The sequence below is a fragment of the Drosophila santomea genome, chromosome 3L, assembly GCF_016746245.2.
Source record: "Drosophila santomea strain STO CAGO 1482 chromosome 3L, Prin_Dsan_1.1, whole genome shotgun sequence".
Lineage (NCBI taxonomy): Eukaryota > Metazoa > Arthropoda > Insecta > Diptera > Drosophilidae > Drosophila > Drosophila santomea.
In genome coordinates, this window is record NC_053018.2 from 7,816,700 (window position 1) to 7,834,054 (window position 17,355).

Below are 17,355 nucleotides of genomic sequence, written 5' to 3' on the forward strand. Positions count from 1 at the left end.
TTAAAAGGCTGTGAGTTGTGTCAACACAAAACAAACTACAAATTGCCAGCAGCAATGCAATGCCAGCTTGAATAATTAGTGAATAAGACTGACAAAGATTTTCCACAGCTTAACCCTCGATTTGCAAGTGATCCAATTATCATTGCTATTATATTCTGCCTTACAGAAAAGTCGCACAAAGTGTGGGCGATATCATCGTACAATTGGACGTATTCGTGGAGCAGCAGGAATGCGACGAGGCCCAGAGCCTTCAGGCGCCCGATGGCATCAATCTCAACTCGCATCTTGATGTCTTCTACGCGATTTTGCGACAGGTGAGTTTGTGCAACAGGGCGTATGCTCTACTTCGCTATTGCTACTGGCATTTTGCAAGGAAATGCGTATACGCAAAGTGGACGCTTCAAAGTTAAGTAAGAAAGCTGAAATCAAATTGTATTTTACAGGTGGCTGATACGCCGCAGGAAGTGCCATTCCTCAACATACTGCAGCACCTGCTGCGCATCGATCCCAAGGAGCCGCTCAGCGACATCATCTGGGACACCACAGAGCGTCTGGTCCACCGCGCCACGCTCCTCGAGAGTCACGAGGATTCGGTGCGCCTGCTGCGCACGCCCAGTAGCCAGAAGTTCGCCTGCCAGAGTTGTCGCGGCAGCGATGCCAGCAGCCCCACCCGCAAGCCCTCCTCCCAGCCGGTGGGCGTGTCGGCCAAGACAACACCTCCGCCCCCGCCACCACCCATGGCGCCCATGGCAACCGCAGCACCACCGCCCCCGCCACCGCCGTTAAATGGCCCAGCACCGCCACCACCGCCACCGCCCATGATCAATGGTGGCGCCCTGCCTCCGCCGCCACCTCCGCCCGCGATGCAACTGGCCTCGCGGCCCAGGACACCAGATCCCATGGCCGCGGAGGCGGTGGCCACTGCCATACTGCTGCCGCAACAGGACACGCCCGCGCCCAAGGCCAAGATGAAGACCATCAACTGGGGCAAGATACCGCACAACAAGGTCCTGGGCAAGCAGAACATCTGGAGCATCGTGGCCAGCAATCACCAGGACAGCCCCATGCAGGACATCGACTGGAACGAGATGGAGGGACTCTTCTGCCTGCAAACGGCCAGTGCCCAGGGATCACCCAAGTTGGGACGTGATGGCAGTCAGGCCACCGCCGGATCGAATGGTTGCGATACGCTGGACCGAAAGTCCAAGAAGGAGAGCACAGAGATCACGCTGCTCGACGGCAAGAGGAGTCTGAATGTGAACATATTCCTGAAGCAGTTCCGCACCAGCAACGACGACATCATCCAGTTGATCCGGCAGGGCGCCCACGAGGAGATCGGAGCGGAGAGGCTGCGCGGTCTGTTGAAGATAATGCCCGAGGTGGATGAGCTGGACATGCTGAAGGGATTCAACGGAGATAAGGGACGACTGGGCAATGCCGAGAAGTTCCTGCTGCAGCTGCTGGAGGTGCCCAAGTACGTAGCTATCCTTAAATATAAATAACTATTACTTCATCCTTACCCATTTCATTTTAAAGCTACAAATTGCGAATTGAGAGCATGTTGCTCAAGGAGGAGTTTGCGGCGAATGTGGCCTATCTGGAGCCCTGCATCAATGCGATGCTCTATGCTGGCGACGATCTGCTCAATAACAAGACCCTGCAGGAGGTCCTTTACATGGTCGTGGTAGCTGGAAACTTCCTCAACTCCGGCGGATACGCTGGAAATGCGGCGGGCGTGAAGCTATCATCGCTGCAAAAACTCACTGACATCCGGGCGAATAAGCCGGGCATGAACCTCATTCACTTTGTGGCTCTGCAGGCGGAGAAACGCAATCCCGAGTTGCTTCAGTTCACAGGACAACTGGGCAACCTGGAAAGTGCCAGCAAGTATGTGAATGTGCAGAATCCTTAAAAATTGTTCTTTACTTAAAATTGTTCTATCTTTAGAACCACATCGGAGCAGATCAACAATGAAATCAACACACTGGACGGCAGGATTAGGAGAATAGCCAGGCAGATCGAGCAGCCAGCCACGGATGCGGACATCAAGGAGCAAATGGCCGACTTCCTGCAGGCCGCCGAATCCGAGCTATCCGTGCTCCAAGCTGGCATGAAACAGGTGGAGTCCATGCGTCTCAAAATGTCCGAGTTCTTCTGCGACGACGCGGCCACCTTCCGCCTGGAGGAGTGCTTCAAGATCTTCCACAATTTCTGTGATAAATTCAAGCAGGCGGTCAAGGAGAACGAGCGCCGCCAGCAGCAGGAGCAGCAGGCCACGCTCCGGAGGAAGCAGCGCGAGGAGCAGCTGGCCCGCAGAGCCAGGCAGAGTAAGTGCATCGCATGTGCTGGGCAAACATGTTTCTTACTTACTGCATGCATTCACAGTTGGTCAGGCTGGTACGCCAGTTTCCGATTCGGAGCACTCCTTCTTGGGCGATGCTCTCTTCGATCCCAGGGCTAGTCCTGCACTTAGTCGCCGGCACCTGGGCTCCGGAGAGCTAAGCAATGGTTTCATCCGCGTGGAACAGGATGGCGCCTCGCCGGACATCACGCCCAACGGAAGTCTGAGGCGCCGGCGTAGTCGCGTACTGGCCGAGGAGGATGACCTTATGGAGTTCCTGAGGAGCTCGACGGGTCCGCACGATGGACACAACAGCAGGGAGCGGAAGGCGGCCTACGGCAGTCTGGATCGCTCGTGGGCTCGTCGTGCCCGCTCCGGAAGCTCCAGTCGCAAGCGACCCGATTTGCTCAACATTGACTTTGGCCTGGATCGCGAACGTGCCAGCTCCCCAGCTCCACTTCTTCAGCAGCAGCAGCAGCAGCATCAGCAGCAAAATGCCCAGGAGCGACTGCAATCTCCGCTGGCCAGTGCAGCTGGCACGCCCACAACAGCAGCGAATACGCCCACGGGCAGTGGATCGGCGATTACTCAAACGCAGTCTACGAACGAGGATGCGAAACCAAGGTGAGGGATAAATATCCTTTCCCTTCTCCTTCAAATTATTAATGAAATGATGCATTTTATAGAATATCCCGTGAGTGGCGCCAGAAGATCGAGACGTGGCTGCAATCCAACGAGAGCGATGAGAAGCAGAACGAGGAGTACAGGCGCAAGCGTCGTCTGGTCAACGCCAATCGGCGATCGCTCGAAAACGAAACTGGTAAGATTCCCCTAGAGCTTCAGGTGAAAATGGATCTTTTAGACATTATCTATGTTTGCAGAAAACGAACGAAAACTGGACCCATTGCCGGAGGAGAAGATCCTGCCGTCGACGACGACAGCTACGCCAACGAACACGCCCACGACAACTAATCCCACTAACTCCACTACCAGGACGGATCAGGAGTTCGGCAAATACCAGCGCGTCTACGCCGACTGGAAGCCCTCGAGAACGCTGGAGCAGACGGACGTGGTGGCCAATCTGCAGGCCATTGCCGATGCCCAGCCGCATGATGCACTGCGTCAATATCGCCGACAGCGATCGCAGGAACAGTCGAGTCCCATTGCACTGCAATCGATAGCCGAAGAAGATCGTCGAAAGTCCCTAATCCAGAAGCAGGGTGAAAGGGACATGAGCAACGAGCGATTGCAAAGCTACATCAGGCGATCTTCCAGCCGGGAACTGCAGCCTGCGAAACCGGAGGAGCAGCCACTGCCACCCAAGTCACCAAAGCCACCAGTGTCGGACGACACCTTTGCCAGCCTGCTCAGCCATCACAAGACCCAAAACGAGATGCAGGGCTCGTCCAAGGACGTGGATGCGGATAATATAGAGACGCCACCAGTGAGCCGACGGGTCATAGCCACGCCCACCACCACAGTGGTCACGGTGAGCATGACGGACAAACCAAAGGCTGTGCCGGAGGAGAAGATCAACTCAGCGGAACAGGATGCGCCGGGTCACTTCGATCGCCATGCCCTGGCCCGCCGCACACGACGCTACAAGAGACCCACGGACTACAGCAGTGGCAATGAGGAGATCCTGACCACCAGCACAGCAGAGGCGAAGACTACTTCGCCATCGAAGCCAGAGCCACCCGCACCCGAGAAGTCCAAGCAGAAGGAGCGGACGATCAACAAGCTGGAGAAGGTGGGTCGCCACATCAGCTCCATCAATCAGGAGGATGTGAGGGAGGCCATTCGGAATCTGAAATCGCCCACGGGAACTCCAGAACGACCCTGGAGTCCGCCGCGGGAGATCACGCCCTCCAAGCTGAAACTCTCCGCCAGTGGACACCATCACGAACTCAATGACGAGGGCTTCGAGGAGACGCAGAGTCTTGTGTCGGACACTCCCTCGCATGGAAAGGGTGAGAGCACCAACTCCTCGTGCAACGAGGGCGTAAACGAGACTCCTGCCCGCCAGCGTCCGATGCAGAAGCAAAAGCCCACGACCACCAGCATCACCCAGATGGGCAGTCGGCTGGCCGATCGCCTGCAGCAGGCCAGGATGAAGAGTTCCGGATCTCCGGGCGCGACAGCCAGCAAGTCACAAAACCAAGTCCCTGCCACTCAAACTGCAACGGTCAAGAGGAGTCTCTCCGCCAGCCGACCGCTCCGCATGCCCAACGGTCAGCCATTGGCCAGTGCAGCGCCACTAAGATCCGCATCCGCCGTGAGACGCTCGCCGCAGGAGCAACAGGTCCTGTCCGGCGTGGAACGCAGCAGTTCGAGAAACAGTCTGCGCTCCTCGCGATCGTCCATCAACAGTGGAGCCTCCACGCAGACGGTGGTCAGACGACTGCCCGCCGTCCAGCGAGCGGGAGCCACAGTGTCCGTTGACTCCTCGCCCAGCAAGAGACCACTGGCCGCCCAGAATCTGCGACCTACCCAGGGACGTGGCGTCCCCGCCAGCAGAAGCAGCAGCAGTGGCTCGAGTGTGGGACCCAGTGTGATCCTGGTGCGCAGCAAGATGTCCAACACCGCACCGAAATCGAATATCAATGGCAGCACCAGTTTTAAGGAGAATCAATCCCAGTCCCAACCCCAGTCTCAGTCCCAGTCCCAGTCCCGGATGAGCGCCGCTCGCAGCGTGGTGCTGGTGAAGAATGCCCTCAACCAGCAGCAGCAGGCCAGGATGAGTGCGAATGCGAGTCCGCAGCAGAGGAGCACCAGCAGCAGTCGATCCGTGAGCAGCTTCATGCGACCCACGGCGAGCAGTGCCACCAAGCGACAGAAGTGATGGCATGCGGTCCAGTTCAGTCCAGTCATCGTCCAAGTTAACGTCCCAAGTTTACACATGTTACAAACGCGAATGCATCCAACTCCAAGCCGTCCAAGCGACAATTTCGAATTTCTAAGCAGGACCTGAAACACAAAAAACAGCACACACACACATAGTTGTTAAAGTTGCAATATTTTGAGAAGTTATACAAATCTGAAGAATTCCCTGCACATTCCAACTCAAGGTCCGCAAATCCTTAATACAAAAGACAAAAACTTTCCAACTCTTAAATATATTTGAGCACAAAAAAAAAGCATGACAAAAATACTAGCATGTACTACTCAACTAAAACTTAAGATAAGCAAAAAAACAAAAAAAAAATGTTAAAATCGTATTTTCAATATTTAACATATAGTTGTAGGCATTATTCGATTATACGATCACATTAGGAGACTTTTTATAGAAGTGCGTTGTTTACAAAGTGTGTAGTTGAAGAAACCAAAACGACAATTACAAATCTTTAAATAAAAGAACATAAGCTTTAATCTTAATAATAAATAAACTAGATAACTACGATCAACTAAAGCTAAGCAGCAATTCCATCCAAGGAGTCCAACAGCTCACGCTGCAACTCGTCCTGGGGCAGGGCAGTGGAGTTCACATAGTTATCCTTATCGAACCACTCCCTGTGATTCTCCAAGTAGCTGCAAAAGCAACAGATTAGCTTGGTTGTGGGCTACAAAGGTACCAGACTTACTTGATAAAGGCGTCGAGGAGGGGAAGTAGATCTTCAAGCTTCTTATTGCTGATTGGCGATGCGTTTAAGAACATAGGCATTTTTACTGCAAGTACCATGAATTAATGTGTGCTATAGGGTGCAAAATGGATGTTACATACTCATCAGTCTAACCAAGTGAGGAGCGCCAAAGACCATGGACTTTTCTGGCGGTGATTCGGCTGATAAGAGCCGCCACTTGAATGTTTCGTGAAGAATTCCGCGCATCTCCATAGGTAGTTTGTAGGCAGCCGTGTACGGGGACGTCCTCTCATAGGCCTGCGCAGTGTTTTTCCCACTGGTAGTCACGATGTAGAGCAGGCACTTTTGCAACTGCTTCTCGTACTCCGGACCGCCGAGTGTAATACCTCCGATCTGTCCATTGGTGTTGCCCGACCCTTCGCCCACTGGCGTGCCGTCCAGACCGATCAGTTCCGTGTCGCCGCTGGGATTGATGTACTCGTACGACTTGTTTAATATTAGGCTGCAGTTGCGCATATTGACGTCCGTGAGATAGTTGTGAACGTACTCCTTCTCCTCCTTATACAGCAAGTGGTCATCCACGTGAAACTCGAAGTAGATGCGCAATCCATCCACTACTTCCTTCAGCATGCAGACACTGTAAGGAAGAGAATTAGTGGGTTGCTAGGTATATTGTAAAGTGGCAACTAACCTGGACATAACGCGATCGTATTCCCGCTCCATTCGGGCATTGCGACTCTGCGTGTTCCTGGCTCTCGAGCTGTCCTGCTTGATGCTAATGGCTAGCTCCACGGCCTGCTGCTTGACGAAGTTCTCCATGATAGTCACGATGGGCACGCGCGCAGGCAGGGCGTGCTGTTTGCCTAGTACCTTGACCATATTCCGATCGTACTCTATAAGCTCACGCAATCGCTCGCTGACGCGCATCATAACGCGATCCTCCTGGGGCACATGGCCATCGACAGATACATCATTGATGTTATTGTGATAGTAGGTCTCCGTTTGTCGTCCCCGGTTTCCCTTTAATCGGGCATCGGCGGGCGCAGGTTTCTCCTTCCGTTTGCCGCCGCTGTTGTCACGCGTCCGGTTGCTTGCTGCTCGTGGAGTGGGCGCCATTTCGTGCTCCGCCTTGAGGTGTCCCGTGTCCAGTGGGTCCGCAAGGGTTTCTTCAACGTGTGCCGCTTTTCCGCCGCGTTTCTTCTTGGCCGCCGGCTTATCGGGTGTGCCCTTGTAGGAGTAGTCGCCACGACTGTGTGGAAAATAAGGGGAACTCATTAGAAAAGTATTCCATGTATATCTAATGGCTTGTCTTACATCTGCAGCTTGGCGGCTTCGGCCAACTCCCTCTGCAACTGGCGATTCTTCTCGGTGTCTTTCAGCAGGACGGGGGCGCGCACACAGCGATCGTAGGAGGGCCGCCAGCCCTGGAAGTGGATCTTGTATTCGTAGAACCTCAGGCCATGTTCGTTCCGGCGCTCAAAGACGTTCAGAACCTGCGGCAAGTACGGAAAATTGCAGGAAACGGAAAATCATTTGTGAAAACTTCGCCTATGACGTTTGCTTGACACTTCAATGTGCGCCGGTGTGCGTGAGCGCGTGTGTGTGTGTGTGTGTTTACCTTGCTGGTGTAAAGAACACGGGCCTTCGATTTATCCGGCTCGTAGCAAAGGACTATCTCGCCCTTGTGGAAAAGCGGCGTCTCGTCCCATAGCGCCGACATTATTAGCAGCGAATTGGGGGCTAGGTAAATCACTTAGTTATACAAAATATTAAATATTGAATTCAACGTCTGGCGTCTCGTAGATGGTATTTATATCGAATGTGTTTCGCGATAAGCTATCGAAGTGGCTATCGAGTAAGTGCTCTAGCTTGTCGATAATATCAACTATCGGTGCTTGCACATCCTTAGCTTGCCGGCTTATAGTGTGACCAGATCAATGCGAGGCAAAATGCACATGTGGCGGCTAATTTAAAATCATAAACGCAATTACCCTTAATTCGATCATTATTGTAATTTTTCCAATTGCTCCTACAGTAATATATGCCTGTATTATTTTAGGAATAATTCTGTGGCAATTGTGTGTTTTTAAGCTAAAAATCTAAAAACAAACCAAAAATATGCGGTCATCCTGGTTGCTAAGGACAAGAAAAACCAAAACAAAAGCATGTCCTGAATCACCTGTTCGTTTTCACACTGTGCTGCAAACTTTTCACCAAGATCCTGCCATGGCCGGTGCTCCCAACTGGCTTCACGTGGACACGGAGGACGAGAGTCCTTCCCAACATCTCACCACACTGTCCAGTTGCATGGCCCTAAGTGATGTGCAGTGTGACGGATATGTCCGGCTTCTTGCGGCGGACATTTCACTGGACAATGCCGCCGAGGAGCCCAGTGCCACGCTCAAGGTTTTCCGTGGTCTAAAACTCAAACAGGAGCAGCCACTGCCGGGGATTCCCGCGGCCATTGAAAGTCTCTACATCGATGAAACGGAGCCCAAAACGCCGGGTACATTTACTCATTGAAAAACTCCATTAACCTATCATTGATCGTTTTAAATTTTCCAGTAATTGCCGTGGCCATCGCCGAGTCAGTGCTCTTCTATCGCCATCTAAAGCCGTACTTCAAGTACACAATTCCCGCACAGGAGTCCGAGGATCTGGAGCTGGAGGTGTGGCGCAAGCTGCCGGTTGTGAAGCCAAATGCACATCCCGCCCTGCTCGACTCCCTGAAAACCATTGACCACTCCAAGCTGTCGCGGAAATCGCAGCGCCTTCTGCAAATGGACGAGCAGGAGCGGGAGAACTTCATCGCCACTCACAAGGACTCGCCAGTGGGTCGGATTGGCAGTATCGTGGCCATGTGCTGCATTAAGCGCATCTCCAGCGATGCCAATCCGCCATCCCACTTGGTACTGGCCACCGATACGGGGCACATCATGATCCTGGAGCCGCAGGGTTTCAATTTGGTTTACCAGGGCAAGGCATGCGATGATGAGACTGCCGTGCCGAGCCTGATCTCCGTGCAGGGAACCTTTGAGACGGATTTCTGCATCGTGGTGGCCACGCGGAATGGCGGTGTCTATCTCCTGCGGAAAAGTCAACCTGAGGGGCAGGAAATTTTCAAGCTCGGAATTCCACTAACGGGTCTCCTGCTGCTACCCATCGATCAGACGATAATCGCCTCCACCATGGACAATCGCTATCTGTGCTACTCAAAGCGCGGCAAGTTGTTGTACCAGGTGCCCATGGCCGATCTGCCCGTTTGCCTCCTTCCGCTGCCCCTCACCCATCTGGGACTCACCCTGGTGGCCATTGCGCTCAGAGGCGGAGTGGTCAAGTTCTATCTGCAGCGCTATCTGGTGGACGAGTTTGTTCTGGAGGAGACGGTGGACGCCATGCTCTACGGACGAATGGGCATGGAGGATCATGTGCTCACCCTCGTCACTCAATCTGGTGGAATCGTGGTGAAGATCCTGAGACGTGTGTCCCGCTTTGAGCCCAAACCTGGGGATCTGGCCAACAAGCGAGCATTGGGCGATCACACATCCATCGTGGATGCCTCGATTCTGGATAAGCCCAAGAAGAGCTCCATCTTTGTGGAGCAGGCGGCACGAGAGAAGCAGCAGGCCAAATGTAAGTTTTAAAGTAAAAACCAAGGGAGAAAGCTATAGTCGAGTTCCCCGACTATCTAAAAATTTTTTTTCGATTTTTTGATAAAAATTAATCCGTTTTTTTTCGATAGCAGAAAAAATAGTTGTCCAAAAGTGGAATGCCATACCTCGTTGAATTCGTAACAAAATTCTCTATCGATCCATGTACATCATAGCAATGCTAATTTTTTGCCAATTTTCGCCAATTTTGATGATGGTAGCCCTTATCAAAAATGCAAAAATTGGTAAAATTTTTTTTTTTCAAATTTCCAAAAAGTGGGGATAGAAATAGTTAGCTATGTTTTTTAGCAGCACAAAACCGTATTTATTTTAGCTGTGTGGCCATTTTTGGCCAAGTTACAGCGAAAGCGCCGATTGAAAATATCCGATTTTTTACAAACAAATTTTTTTTCGTTTTTTTGATAAAAAATAATCCGTTTTTTTTCGATAGCAGTAAAAATAGTTGTCCAAATTTGGAATGCCATACCTCGTTGAATTCGTAACAAAATTCCCTATCGATCCATGTACATACATAGCAATGCTAATTTTTTGCCAATTTTCGCAAATTTTGATGATGGTACCCCTTATCAAAGAATCGAAAATTTATAAAATATTTTTTTTTCGAAAACCGAAAAAGTAGGGATAGACATAGTTAGCTATGTTTATTAGCAGCACAAAACAGTCTTTATTTTAGCTGTGCGGCAAGAAATGTCGAAAACGCCGATTGAAAATATCCGATTTTTTACAAAAAAAAGTTTTTTCGATTTTTTGATATAAAATAATCAGTTTTTTTTCGATAGCAGTAAAAATAGTTGTCCAATTTTTCGCAAATTTTAAAAATCGAAAATGTAAAAATTTGTAATTTTTTTTTTTTTTGAAAACCGAAAAAGTAGTGATAGACATTGTAAGTGACTATCAGTACTATGCGCTATTTTCCATAAGTGTAAGGATTATGACTAAATATGATAGAGCCTCGAATACCCATTAAATTCGATTAGAAGGTGATTCCGGTTCCAGGAAACCCTCAGAGTACACTTTTTCCTATATATTGTTATAATCAAGTTTTTTTCTTCAATGTTAAAATTGGTTTAAAATTCTAATAGATCCATTGTTTATTGAGAAAGAAATCAACAAATTCTTATACCATTTAATTTCCTCATCCAGCAACCTACGGCAGTTTCCAAGTGGAGCTGTGGCGCCTTCGCCACACGGCAGCCCGGGCAACCATCGATGCCATCAACTCCTCGGAGAGCACCATATCCGGAGACCTGACCCACGCCCCCGTGAAGCTATCCGCCGAGGTCTGCGGCAGTGGACCCGCTTTCCGGCTCTACCTCACCGTTCAGAACCTGTCCACCTTCAAAATGGCCTCCAATCTGGTGGTTCTGCTCCACGCGGACCGCCGCCACTATACCATTCAGCAGACATTGGCCCGACTGCCCAGTGTCCTGCCAGGAGTTCCGCTGCGAGTGGACTTTGAGGTGCTGGCGGTACTGGATCCCATGGACAAGCTGCCACCGGCTAGCCTCACAGCGGACAACTCCCAAATCCGGGTAATGCTGATGAAGGCCGGCCAGGCCAAGCCACTCATCGCAGCCGCCGTTTCGATGCCCCAATCCGAGGCGGCCTTCTAATAGAAATATGCATGCATGTAAGCCGCTTGGATATTCATAATAAGATTTCGAGTTTATTTGTCAGATGGCGAATAGTCCTGAGGTCGGGCCTTAGGCGTACTTGGGGGCGTACTTCTCGTACACCTTCACGTAGGCCTCCTTGGCGGCCTCCTTGGAGAGACCCTTGTTGGAGCTCCAGGCCTCGTACATGGCCTTCTTCTTGAGATCCAGAATGCCGGGCTTGTCGATGTTCACATCGCCAACGGTGGCCTGCTTGAAGAGACCGTAGAACTCCAGGAACTCGGAGTCGGTGGGCTTCTTGGAGAAGTTCTTGGCGAGTTCGGCGGCTTCCTCAAAGTTGACCATTTTGCTGAGTTTGTGAGTGATACGATACTACGTTAGTTCTTCTCGCCAACGGCGTTCTTATATAGGCAATTTCAATAGATATTGGGAAATTTAATTAGTTTAAATGTGAACAGCTGCATTGCCCAACTTGGTATCCATAATGCCGCTCAAATAGTTTAATTAATATTTTTTGGGGAACCTTAGGAGTAGATACTACTATCTATCTACCATAGAAGGCCGAAGAACTATTCTTAGTAAAAGATCGTGCGACTTCACCATGATAACATAGAACAGCACCTGACTCACGTGAATTAGGTGTAAATCAGAGGCCATGACTAGTGAAAATATGGGCTAGCCATTAATTAAGGTATCGGGTTTTTGGCTATCCAGATTTCTGTAGTTGTTAAGGCTCGGCCCAATCAATCAATCATAGATAGTGGGTATATAGCTTTCTGCATATGGCTCACTCCACTTTTTTTGGCAAGTGCAAGAGCGCTGATAAGCTGCCGTCTGACTAATTATATATTTCACTGCCCCTAAGAGGAACTCTCACTTTTCATGATTACCCGAATATATAAGTACGTTTGTGATAAGCCCAATGGGAACTACAAATGCAGTGGGGGCATGATAAGATTAGCGAAAGGTGTGAGCCATGTTTGCCAATATATAAACGGTGTTCACACCCAAAATCCGCACAGATTGTTTTTGTTTAACGAAACCAACTAACAACTACCAGCAGCATGCCCACCGTAAGTTTTACTTGGCCAAACAATTATGCCATCGTTAGTGTAACCATAACTTTGTGAACGTTGCAGTTTGAGGAGATCGTCGAGAAGGCCAAGAACTTCAAGAACCTGCCCACCAAGGAGGAGTTCCTCGAGTTCTACGGCTACTACAAGCAGGCCACCGTCGGCGACTGCAACATCGAGGAGCCGGAGGATGAGGAGAAGAAGGCCCGCTACAACGCCTGGAAGAGCAAGGCTGGTCTGACCATCGACGATGCCAAGGCCTACTACATCGAGGTCTACAAGAAGTACGCTGCCCAGTACGAATAAGCACCATCCTAGTCTTAGAACCTCTTCTTTTCTTTCCTTTCCTTTCATTTCAAACGATGCATGTGAATGGTTGTTGTAACTCTGTATTTATTGTAATTTTATAATAAACCAAACAAACACGTATGCATTTAAACCGAACGATAACCGGCATTCTTTTATAACTTTCCACTCGAGTTGACGAATGCGTCTTATGACCCACTCCACATGCCTATCTTAATCTGATTAGGCTCTATCGGATGGGAAGTACTTTAATATATAGAGCGAAAATGTTTTCTTATATTATATAGTTTTGGTTTGGCAAGCATGTGATGATTAAAATAAGATTACCCACATCAGATTCACCTCCTAATCATGTAATCAGGTGCCCAACTGGTACCACATTGTTTATAGGCCATTGTAATATATTTGCCTTTCATATGGTTAATATAAATAATTCAACACAGCACAGTATACGGTATTTTAGAAAAGACACATAAATATGAAAAAATCATTAAGTTTTAATATTTTAAGTTTCAAGTTTTAATTTAGTTCTTTGTGGAAATTTTCCACCTCCGTTGTCATAATAATTTACTAATATATATTTTTGGGAAAAAGTTACTCATTCGGAAGACTACGTGTAAGAGTGTGAATGATTGATTTGATTGGATTTTTAATCAACTATAAGTTGACGGGTGCTTCCTGTTAAAAACTACAAAAAATATAAACGTAAAAAAGTTTGTTAGTCAGCTTACAAGTTTAATCAAATAACAAAGTTTATTAGTTATAATTATGATGGTGAGGTGCTAGTAATATTTTACTTCTAAAAAATATGTAGAAAAATTTAGCTCAAAATGATAGCAGACTTTTAGGAAGTGAGTTAAGTGAAGTGGTCACCTAAACACAAGTATGTATTTCTTAAGAGAAAAACGAATTTCGACAAATCTATAACTTGGACCCATATACGTACATATGTATATAAAAATGGCTAAAACACTCCGGAAATTGTATGAATACATCCCGAAAAGTGTATAAAGTGATTCTAGTTACATTGCATAAATATTTATAAATGATTTTATAATACCCAATAAAGTAAAAAGGGGCACAATCCTGCAGTAATCAGCTGATGCTGACCAAGAAGCCGCAGCAATAGATTATTAGCTAGAATTTGAGATAGTGAACTAGGGAGTTGAGTTCGTCATTGTTTACTGCCAATCGTAAAAGTTCAAAGTTAAAGTCCGGATACGATTTCACAGGAGAATCCAGCTGGAGGGCGCCCTTGGCACCCAGAAAATGCAATAAATGATAAGTGTATCCGGGGGCTATCTCCAATATCGCTACCTTTGACAAAGTCGCTCGCTTGTAGTTGGGCAGCGAAATTAGCGAAATAAAGATATCGATATCTGCTGATTACCAGCAAAATGGGAATATTTAACTTGCCGCAATAAACCCGTTGAAAAATGAAAGGGTCTCGAAGCTTTATAAGCGCGAATGTAAGGCCCACGAGTATTCAATCGTCTTTGCCTTTTCAGCGGTAAGCACATTTGCGCAGGATCCTTGTGGTTAAACTTTATTTAATTGGGACTATTACTCTCCAATTTTCAGCATTACCAACAAGAATCCTATACTAGCAAAATGGTGTCGGTAAGTATTCTGCACCTCGGATATATCTTCAAATAAGTGAGAGATTGCCTTAAAGGAATTACCCATATTCTTCACTTGTTTGGTGTTATATAAGATACCTTTGATTTCTTTAATAAACGCTGGCTTCGCTTTACTAATTAGTTTGAGGAAGCCACTGAACTCGCCAAGAAGTTCACCAAGAAGCCCACCGATGCCGAGTTCCTGGAGTTCTACGGTCTCTTCAAGCAGGCCACCGTTGGCGATGTGAACATCGAGAAGCCCGGCGCTCTGGCTCTGAAGGAGAAGGCCAAGTACGAGGCCTGGAGCTCCAACAAGGGTCTCTCCAAGGAGGCCGCCAAGGATGCCTACGTGAAGGTGTACGAGAAGTACGCCCCCAAGTACGCTTAAACCGGCATCCAAACCGATTCGATTCAAATCGATTTGATTCGATCGGATTCCGGACCCCCCATGCACCTGCCATCACTACTATTTAGTTGAACAATAAAGATTACCAGAGATATGAGCAATAATCAGGTGTTTGTGCCGCTGAGCAGCATTTTGTTGGAGCTTTCGTGCATTATGGGGATTTGGGATAGGTGGGATAGATGGGACCCCTCGAACTTTGATCCGAACGAGATTACGTGTCTTGGCAGCGTTTTTGGTTGGCCGAATTATCAGGTAATCGAAGTGAGAGCTGTTATCAGTAGGCCTGCATTATCACCAGCGCGATTGCCTAACCCACTTCACCGAAAGCTTCCCGATCCACTGAGAACTCGACGATATGGAGCTTCTCCTCTCTTAATTTGCTCACTGGGGCGAAGCTTTCTCGTTGAGGGCGATCGTGCGATATGGAATGACTTAAATTGAAAGTCACCGCCGGATTGGAATTCAGACACTGTTTAGTTCTGTGACAGCCAACACACCAGTAAGTGTATAGTTTAAATTCAATTACCCAGCTGCTGATAGGGGATGGGTGGTAATGTCAGTGCCCAGTAATTGTGCTTGTGACACATAAAGTGGACATATCGTGCGAGTTTAAGCACCTGCAGAACTCAATTATGGAAATTCGCCTAACAGCAGACACTTAGCAAAATATAGTGCAATCAAGTCTGTTTCAAAACGCATATTCTGGAACGTACTTTCGAAGTCTTGACACTTTGACTTTTTGCCATTTTCAACGCCCATAAACTAAGTGCCTTTCAATGATTACTTATTTTAGGATTGCAAGCTGTTGTAGTTATAACTTGGCGCGACCATATGTGTCAGGTATTTTGCTCAGTGCTGGACACGTACAAAGCCCACGTCCGTATCCAAATTGGTCGAAATTCGCCGGCCAAAAGCGGCCGCTAACGGTTGACCGCTCCCTTTCAAAAATCTCGGATTCGAGACAAACATTTGCGTCTGCTGTTTCCGCAGCATAATTTTCAAATTCTACTCGAATTATGTATTTTTTTTTCGCTGGGAGAAAGTCGCAGATGCGTGTGTGGTGCGACAAACAAACAGGCATTAGCAAACATTCAGTGGGTCTTTGAGATCGAGTTCGAGTTCGCTCCACGAGGCCAAAGGTCACTTCCAGCTGGCTGTGTTTGGCACACGCCAGCCAGCCTCTTCACTCGGAACTGGTTTTACTTATTATGCTAATAAACATTAAGCTGAGCACTTTATAAACACGAGTAATTCAACTCTTTTTACAATTCCACTACTTGCAGATAAAATCTAACCCAGAATGGTTTCCGAGGTAAGTACTTTTCCCAAGTGATAATGCACTGATAACAACAGTCTACCAAATTTAGGGCCTTAGCTGCGTGATAGCCTTACTGCTAATCACCTGTTCGATTGCTCTACACTGTTCAAAACCTATTAAAAAAAATAGCGATTAACTATTCATTCTTAAAACGAACTTAACTTGATGTGAGATAAGATTGTGTTTCCGCTAAATCAGCCGCAGCTCTTCAAATGAGTTTTTGTTTTAAAGGGAATCACAGTTTTCAGTTGAAATCGATAATTATAATTTAGTTAGTTAGTTATTATATTTGTTAGTAGGAGCAGGGATATCATCAAAATTGTATACAATTTGTAGCTTATATTTCATTAGTTTGTTAACTTGGAACTTGCACTTTTAAAGCAAGTTCCAATTGATAGATCTTCCACTAATATATCATTTCATCTATCCTCAGCAATTCAACGCCGCCGCCGAGAAGGTGAAGAGCCTGACCAAGCGGCCCAGTGATGATGAGTTCCTCCAGCTGTACGCCCTCTTCAAGCAGGCCAGCGTGGGTGACAACGACACCGCCAAGCCGGGTCTCCTCGACCTGAAGGGCAAGGCCAAGTGGGAGGCCTGGAACAAGCAGAAGGGCAAGAGCAGCGATGCCGCCCAGCAGGAGTACATCACCTTCGTGGAGGGTCTGGTGGCCAAGTACGCCTAAACTAAACAAAACCCCAATCCCAATCAGCAATTAGCGATCTTAAACCAGCTAGAGACTATTGTAATCTTACCTTTAATGCGGAATAAACTTTGTATGTTAATTTTGTACTAAAAGATGGTTGACCCCCGAGTGACTCACGTGGTGCATTCGCTTGGCCGGCGGCTATTTAACTGACAAATAGAGGAAGTGGCTGGCTGCACCGCTTCGCAGTACTTTGAACCGCCAGTGGCGCTTGTTAGCGGTGCATCGTTAATGGATCTTCGAGTGTGTATGTTTGTTCAAACCGCGCTTTCAACGGGGTCCAAAGTCGTGGGGAAGATTTCCTAAAACTTCGACCTTGAGTCCTCCATTTAGCCATCCATCCTGTTTGACGCAGTTAGTTGAAATTAACGAAAAGCTCCGGATAATTAGCCACGATTTTCGCTGATTGAAGTGGCGTTTGCTTGAATTCAATTGCAGCATGGCAACATCAAATGCCGGCTGCAACATGTTGCTAGTGGCCAGCTGCTTAACCGCGCAACAGGTGAATCAGCAACATCATGCGAAGAAGAAGCAGAAGAGATTCGTATTTATTACGAAGTTTGTACGAATTATTTTTGTAGATAATGAATTACCACCCCGGAATGGTGCTCCTTCAAGGATTTTAAAAAGTTTAATGTGCAAAGACGTTTTCCTAGCAACTTTTATATCATTAGAAGGCGGAGAACCAGAGGTTTGAAACCAGGGGTGTTGGAACAGGTGCCAG

At 48.0% G+C, this 17,355-nt stretch overlaps 7 protein-coding genes across 7 annotated transcripts in view; 5 read left to right on the top strand and 2 right to left on the bottom strand.

The window, feature by feature from the left end:
- Positions 1 to 5,750, top strand: part of LOC120447759 (formin-J) — a 31,806-nt gene extending 26,056 nt beyond the window's left edge. Inside the window, exons 5-11 of the mRNA XM_039629304.1 lie at positions 167 to 314; positions 444 to 1,474; positions 1,537 to 1,887; positions 1,948 to 2,327; positions 2,386 to 2,965; positions 3,028 to 3,161; positions 3,223 to 5,750. Coding sequence (XP_039485238.1) covers positions 167 to 314; positions 444 to 1,474; positions 1,537 to 1,887; positions 1,948 to 2,327; positions 2,386 to 2,965; positions 3,028 to 3,161; positions 3,223 to 5,183 — 4,585 coding nt within the window. The 3' untranslated portion in view covers positions 5,184 to 5,750. The remainder of the gene's footprint in view (positions 1 to 166; positions 315 to 443; positions 1,475 to 1,536; positions 1,888 to 1,947; positions 2,328 to 2,385; positions 2,966 to 3,027; positions 3,162 to 3,222) is intronic.
- LOC120447760 (protein male-specific lethal-3) lies at positions 5,685 to 7,745 on the bottom strand. Its single transcript, XM_039629305.2, has 6 exons — positions 7,541 to 7,745; positions 7,237 to 7,415; positions 6,614 to 7,171; positions 6,063 to 6,559; positions 5,923 to 6,007; positions 5,685 to 5,869 (listed from the first exon to the last, which is right to left on the bottom strand). The coding sequence occupies exons 1-6, from the start codon at positions 7,640 to 7,642 to the stop codon at positions 5,752 to 5,754; spliced, it is 1,539 nt and encodes a 512-aa protein (XP_039485239.1). The 5' UTR covers positions 7,643 to 7,745; the 3' UTR covers positions 5,685 to 5,751.
- Positions 7,746 to 8,127: 382 nt separating this feature from the next.
- Positions 8,128 to 11,206, top strand: LOC120450017 (Bardet-Biedl syndrome 1 protein homolog). The gene is made up of 3 exons (XM_039632740.2): positions 8,128 to 8,428; positions 8,488 to 9,555; positions 10,737 to 11,206. Exons 1-3 carry the CDS (start codon positions 8,149 to 8,151, stop codon positions 11,204 to 11,206), a joined length of 1,818 nt encoding a protein of 605 aa, XP_039488674.1. The 5' UTR covers positions 8,128 to 8,148.
- Positions 11,207 to 11,296: 90 nt separating this feature from the next.
- LOC120450018 (acyl-CoA-binding protein) lies at positions 11,297 to 11,566 on the bottom strand. Its single transcript, XM_039632741.2, has one exon. The coding sequence runs from the start codon at positions 11,549 to 11,551 to the stop codon at positions 11,297 to 11,299; it is 255 nt and encodes an 84-aa protein (XP_039488675.1). The 5' UTR covers positions 11,552 to 11,566.
- Positions 11,567 to 12,204: 638 nt separating this feature from the next.
- Positions 12,205 to 12,723, top strand: LOC120450019 (acyl-CoA-binding protein). Its single transcript, XM_039632742.1, has 2 exons — positions 12,205 to 12,279; positions 12,346 to 12,723. The coding sequence occupies exons 1-2, from the start codon at positions 12,271 to 12,273 to the stop codon at positions 12,583 to 12,585; spliced, it is 249 nt and encodes an 82-aa protein (XP_039488676.1). The 5' UTR covers positions 12,205 to 12,270; the 3' UTR covers positions 12,586 to 12,723.
- Positions 12,724 to 14,000: 1,277 nt separating this feature from the next.
- LOC120448496 (acyl-CoA-binding protein) lies at positions 14,001 to 14,714 on the top strand. The gene is made up of 3 exons (XM_039630527.1): positions 14,001 to 14,095; positions 14,167 to 14,205; positions 14,347 to 14,714. Exons 2-3 carry the CDS (start codon positions 14,197 to 14,199, stop codon positions 14,590 to 14,592), a joined length of 255 nt encoding a protein of 84 aa, XP_039486461.1. The 5' UTR covers positions 14,001 to 14,095; positions 14,167 to 14,196; the 3' UTR covers positions 14,593 to 14,714.
- Positions 14,715 to 14,983: 269 nt separating this feature from the next.
- LOC120449829 (acyl-CoA-binding protein homolog) lies at positions 14,984 to 16,723 on the top strand. The gene is made up of 3 exons (XM_039632478.2): positions 14,984 to 15,109; positions 15,894 to 15,922; positions 16,362 to 16,723. The coding sequence occupies exons 2-3, from the start codon at positions 15,911 to 15,913 to the stop codon at positions 16,608 to 16,610; spliced, it is 261 nt and encodes an 86-aa protein (XP_039488412.1). The 5' UTR covers positions 14,984 to 15,109; positions 15,894 to 15,910; the 3' UTR covers positions 16,611 to 16,723.
- The last annotated feature ends 632 nt before the right edge of the window (positions 16,724 to 17,355 follow it).

Bases quoted from the DNA above. Each gene is read 5' to 3' on its own strand.
- LOC120450017 (XM_039632740.2), top strand. From the start codon at position 8,149: ATGGCCGGTGCTCCCAACTGGCTTCACGTGGACACGGAGGACGAGAGT. The intron at 8,429-8,487 runs GTACATTTACTC...TAAATTTTCCAG, and splicing joins AACGGAGCCCAAAACGCCGG to TAATTGCCGTGGCCATCGCC. The intron at 9,556-10,736 runs GTAAGTTTTAAA...TTCCTCATCCAG, and splicing joins AGAGAAGCAGCAGGCCAAAT to CAACCTACGGCAGTTTCCAA.
- LOC120450018 (XM_039632741.2), bottom strand. From the start codon at position 11,551: ATGGTCAACTTTGAGGAAGCCGCCGAACTCGCCAAGAACTTCTCCAAG.
- LOC120447760 (XM_039629305.2), bottom strand. From the start codon at position 7,642: ATGTCGGCGCTATGGGACGAGACGCCGCTTTTCCACAAGGGCGAGATA. The intron at 6,560-6,613 runs GTTAGTTGCCAC...TCTTCCTTACAG, and splicing joins TACGATCGCGTTATGTCCAG to TGTCTGCATGCTGAAGGAAG. The intron at 6,008-6,062 runs GTATGTAACATC...TGGTACTTGCAG, and splicing joins TCACTTGGTTAGACTGATGA to TAAAAATGCCTATGTTCTTA.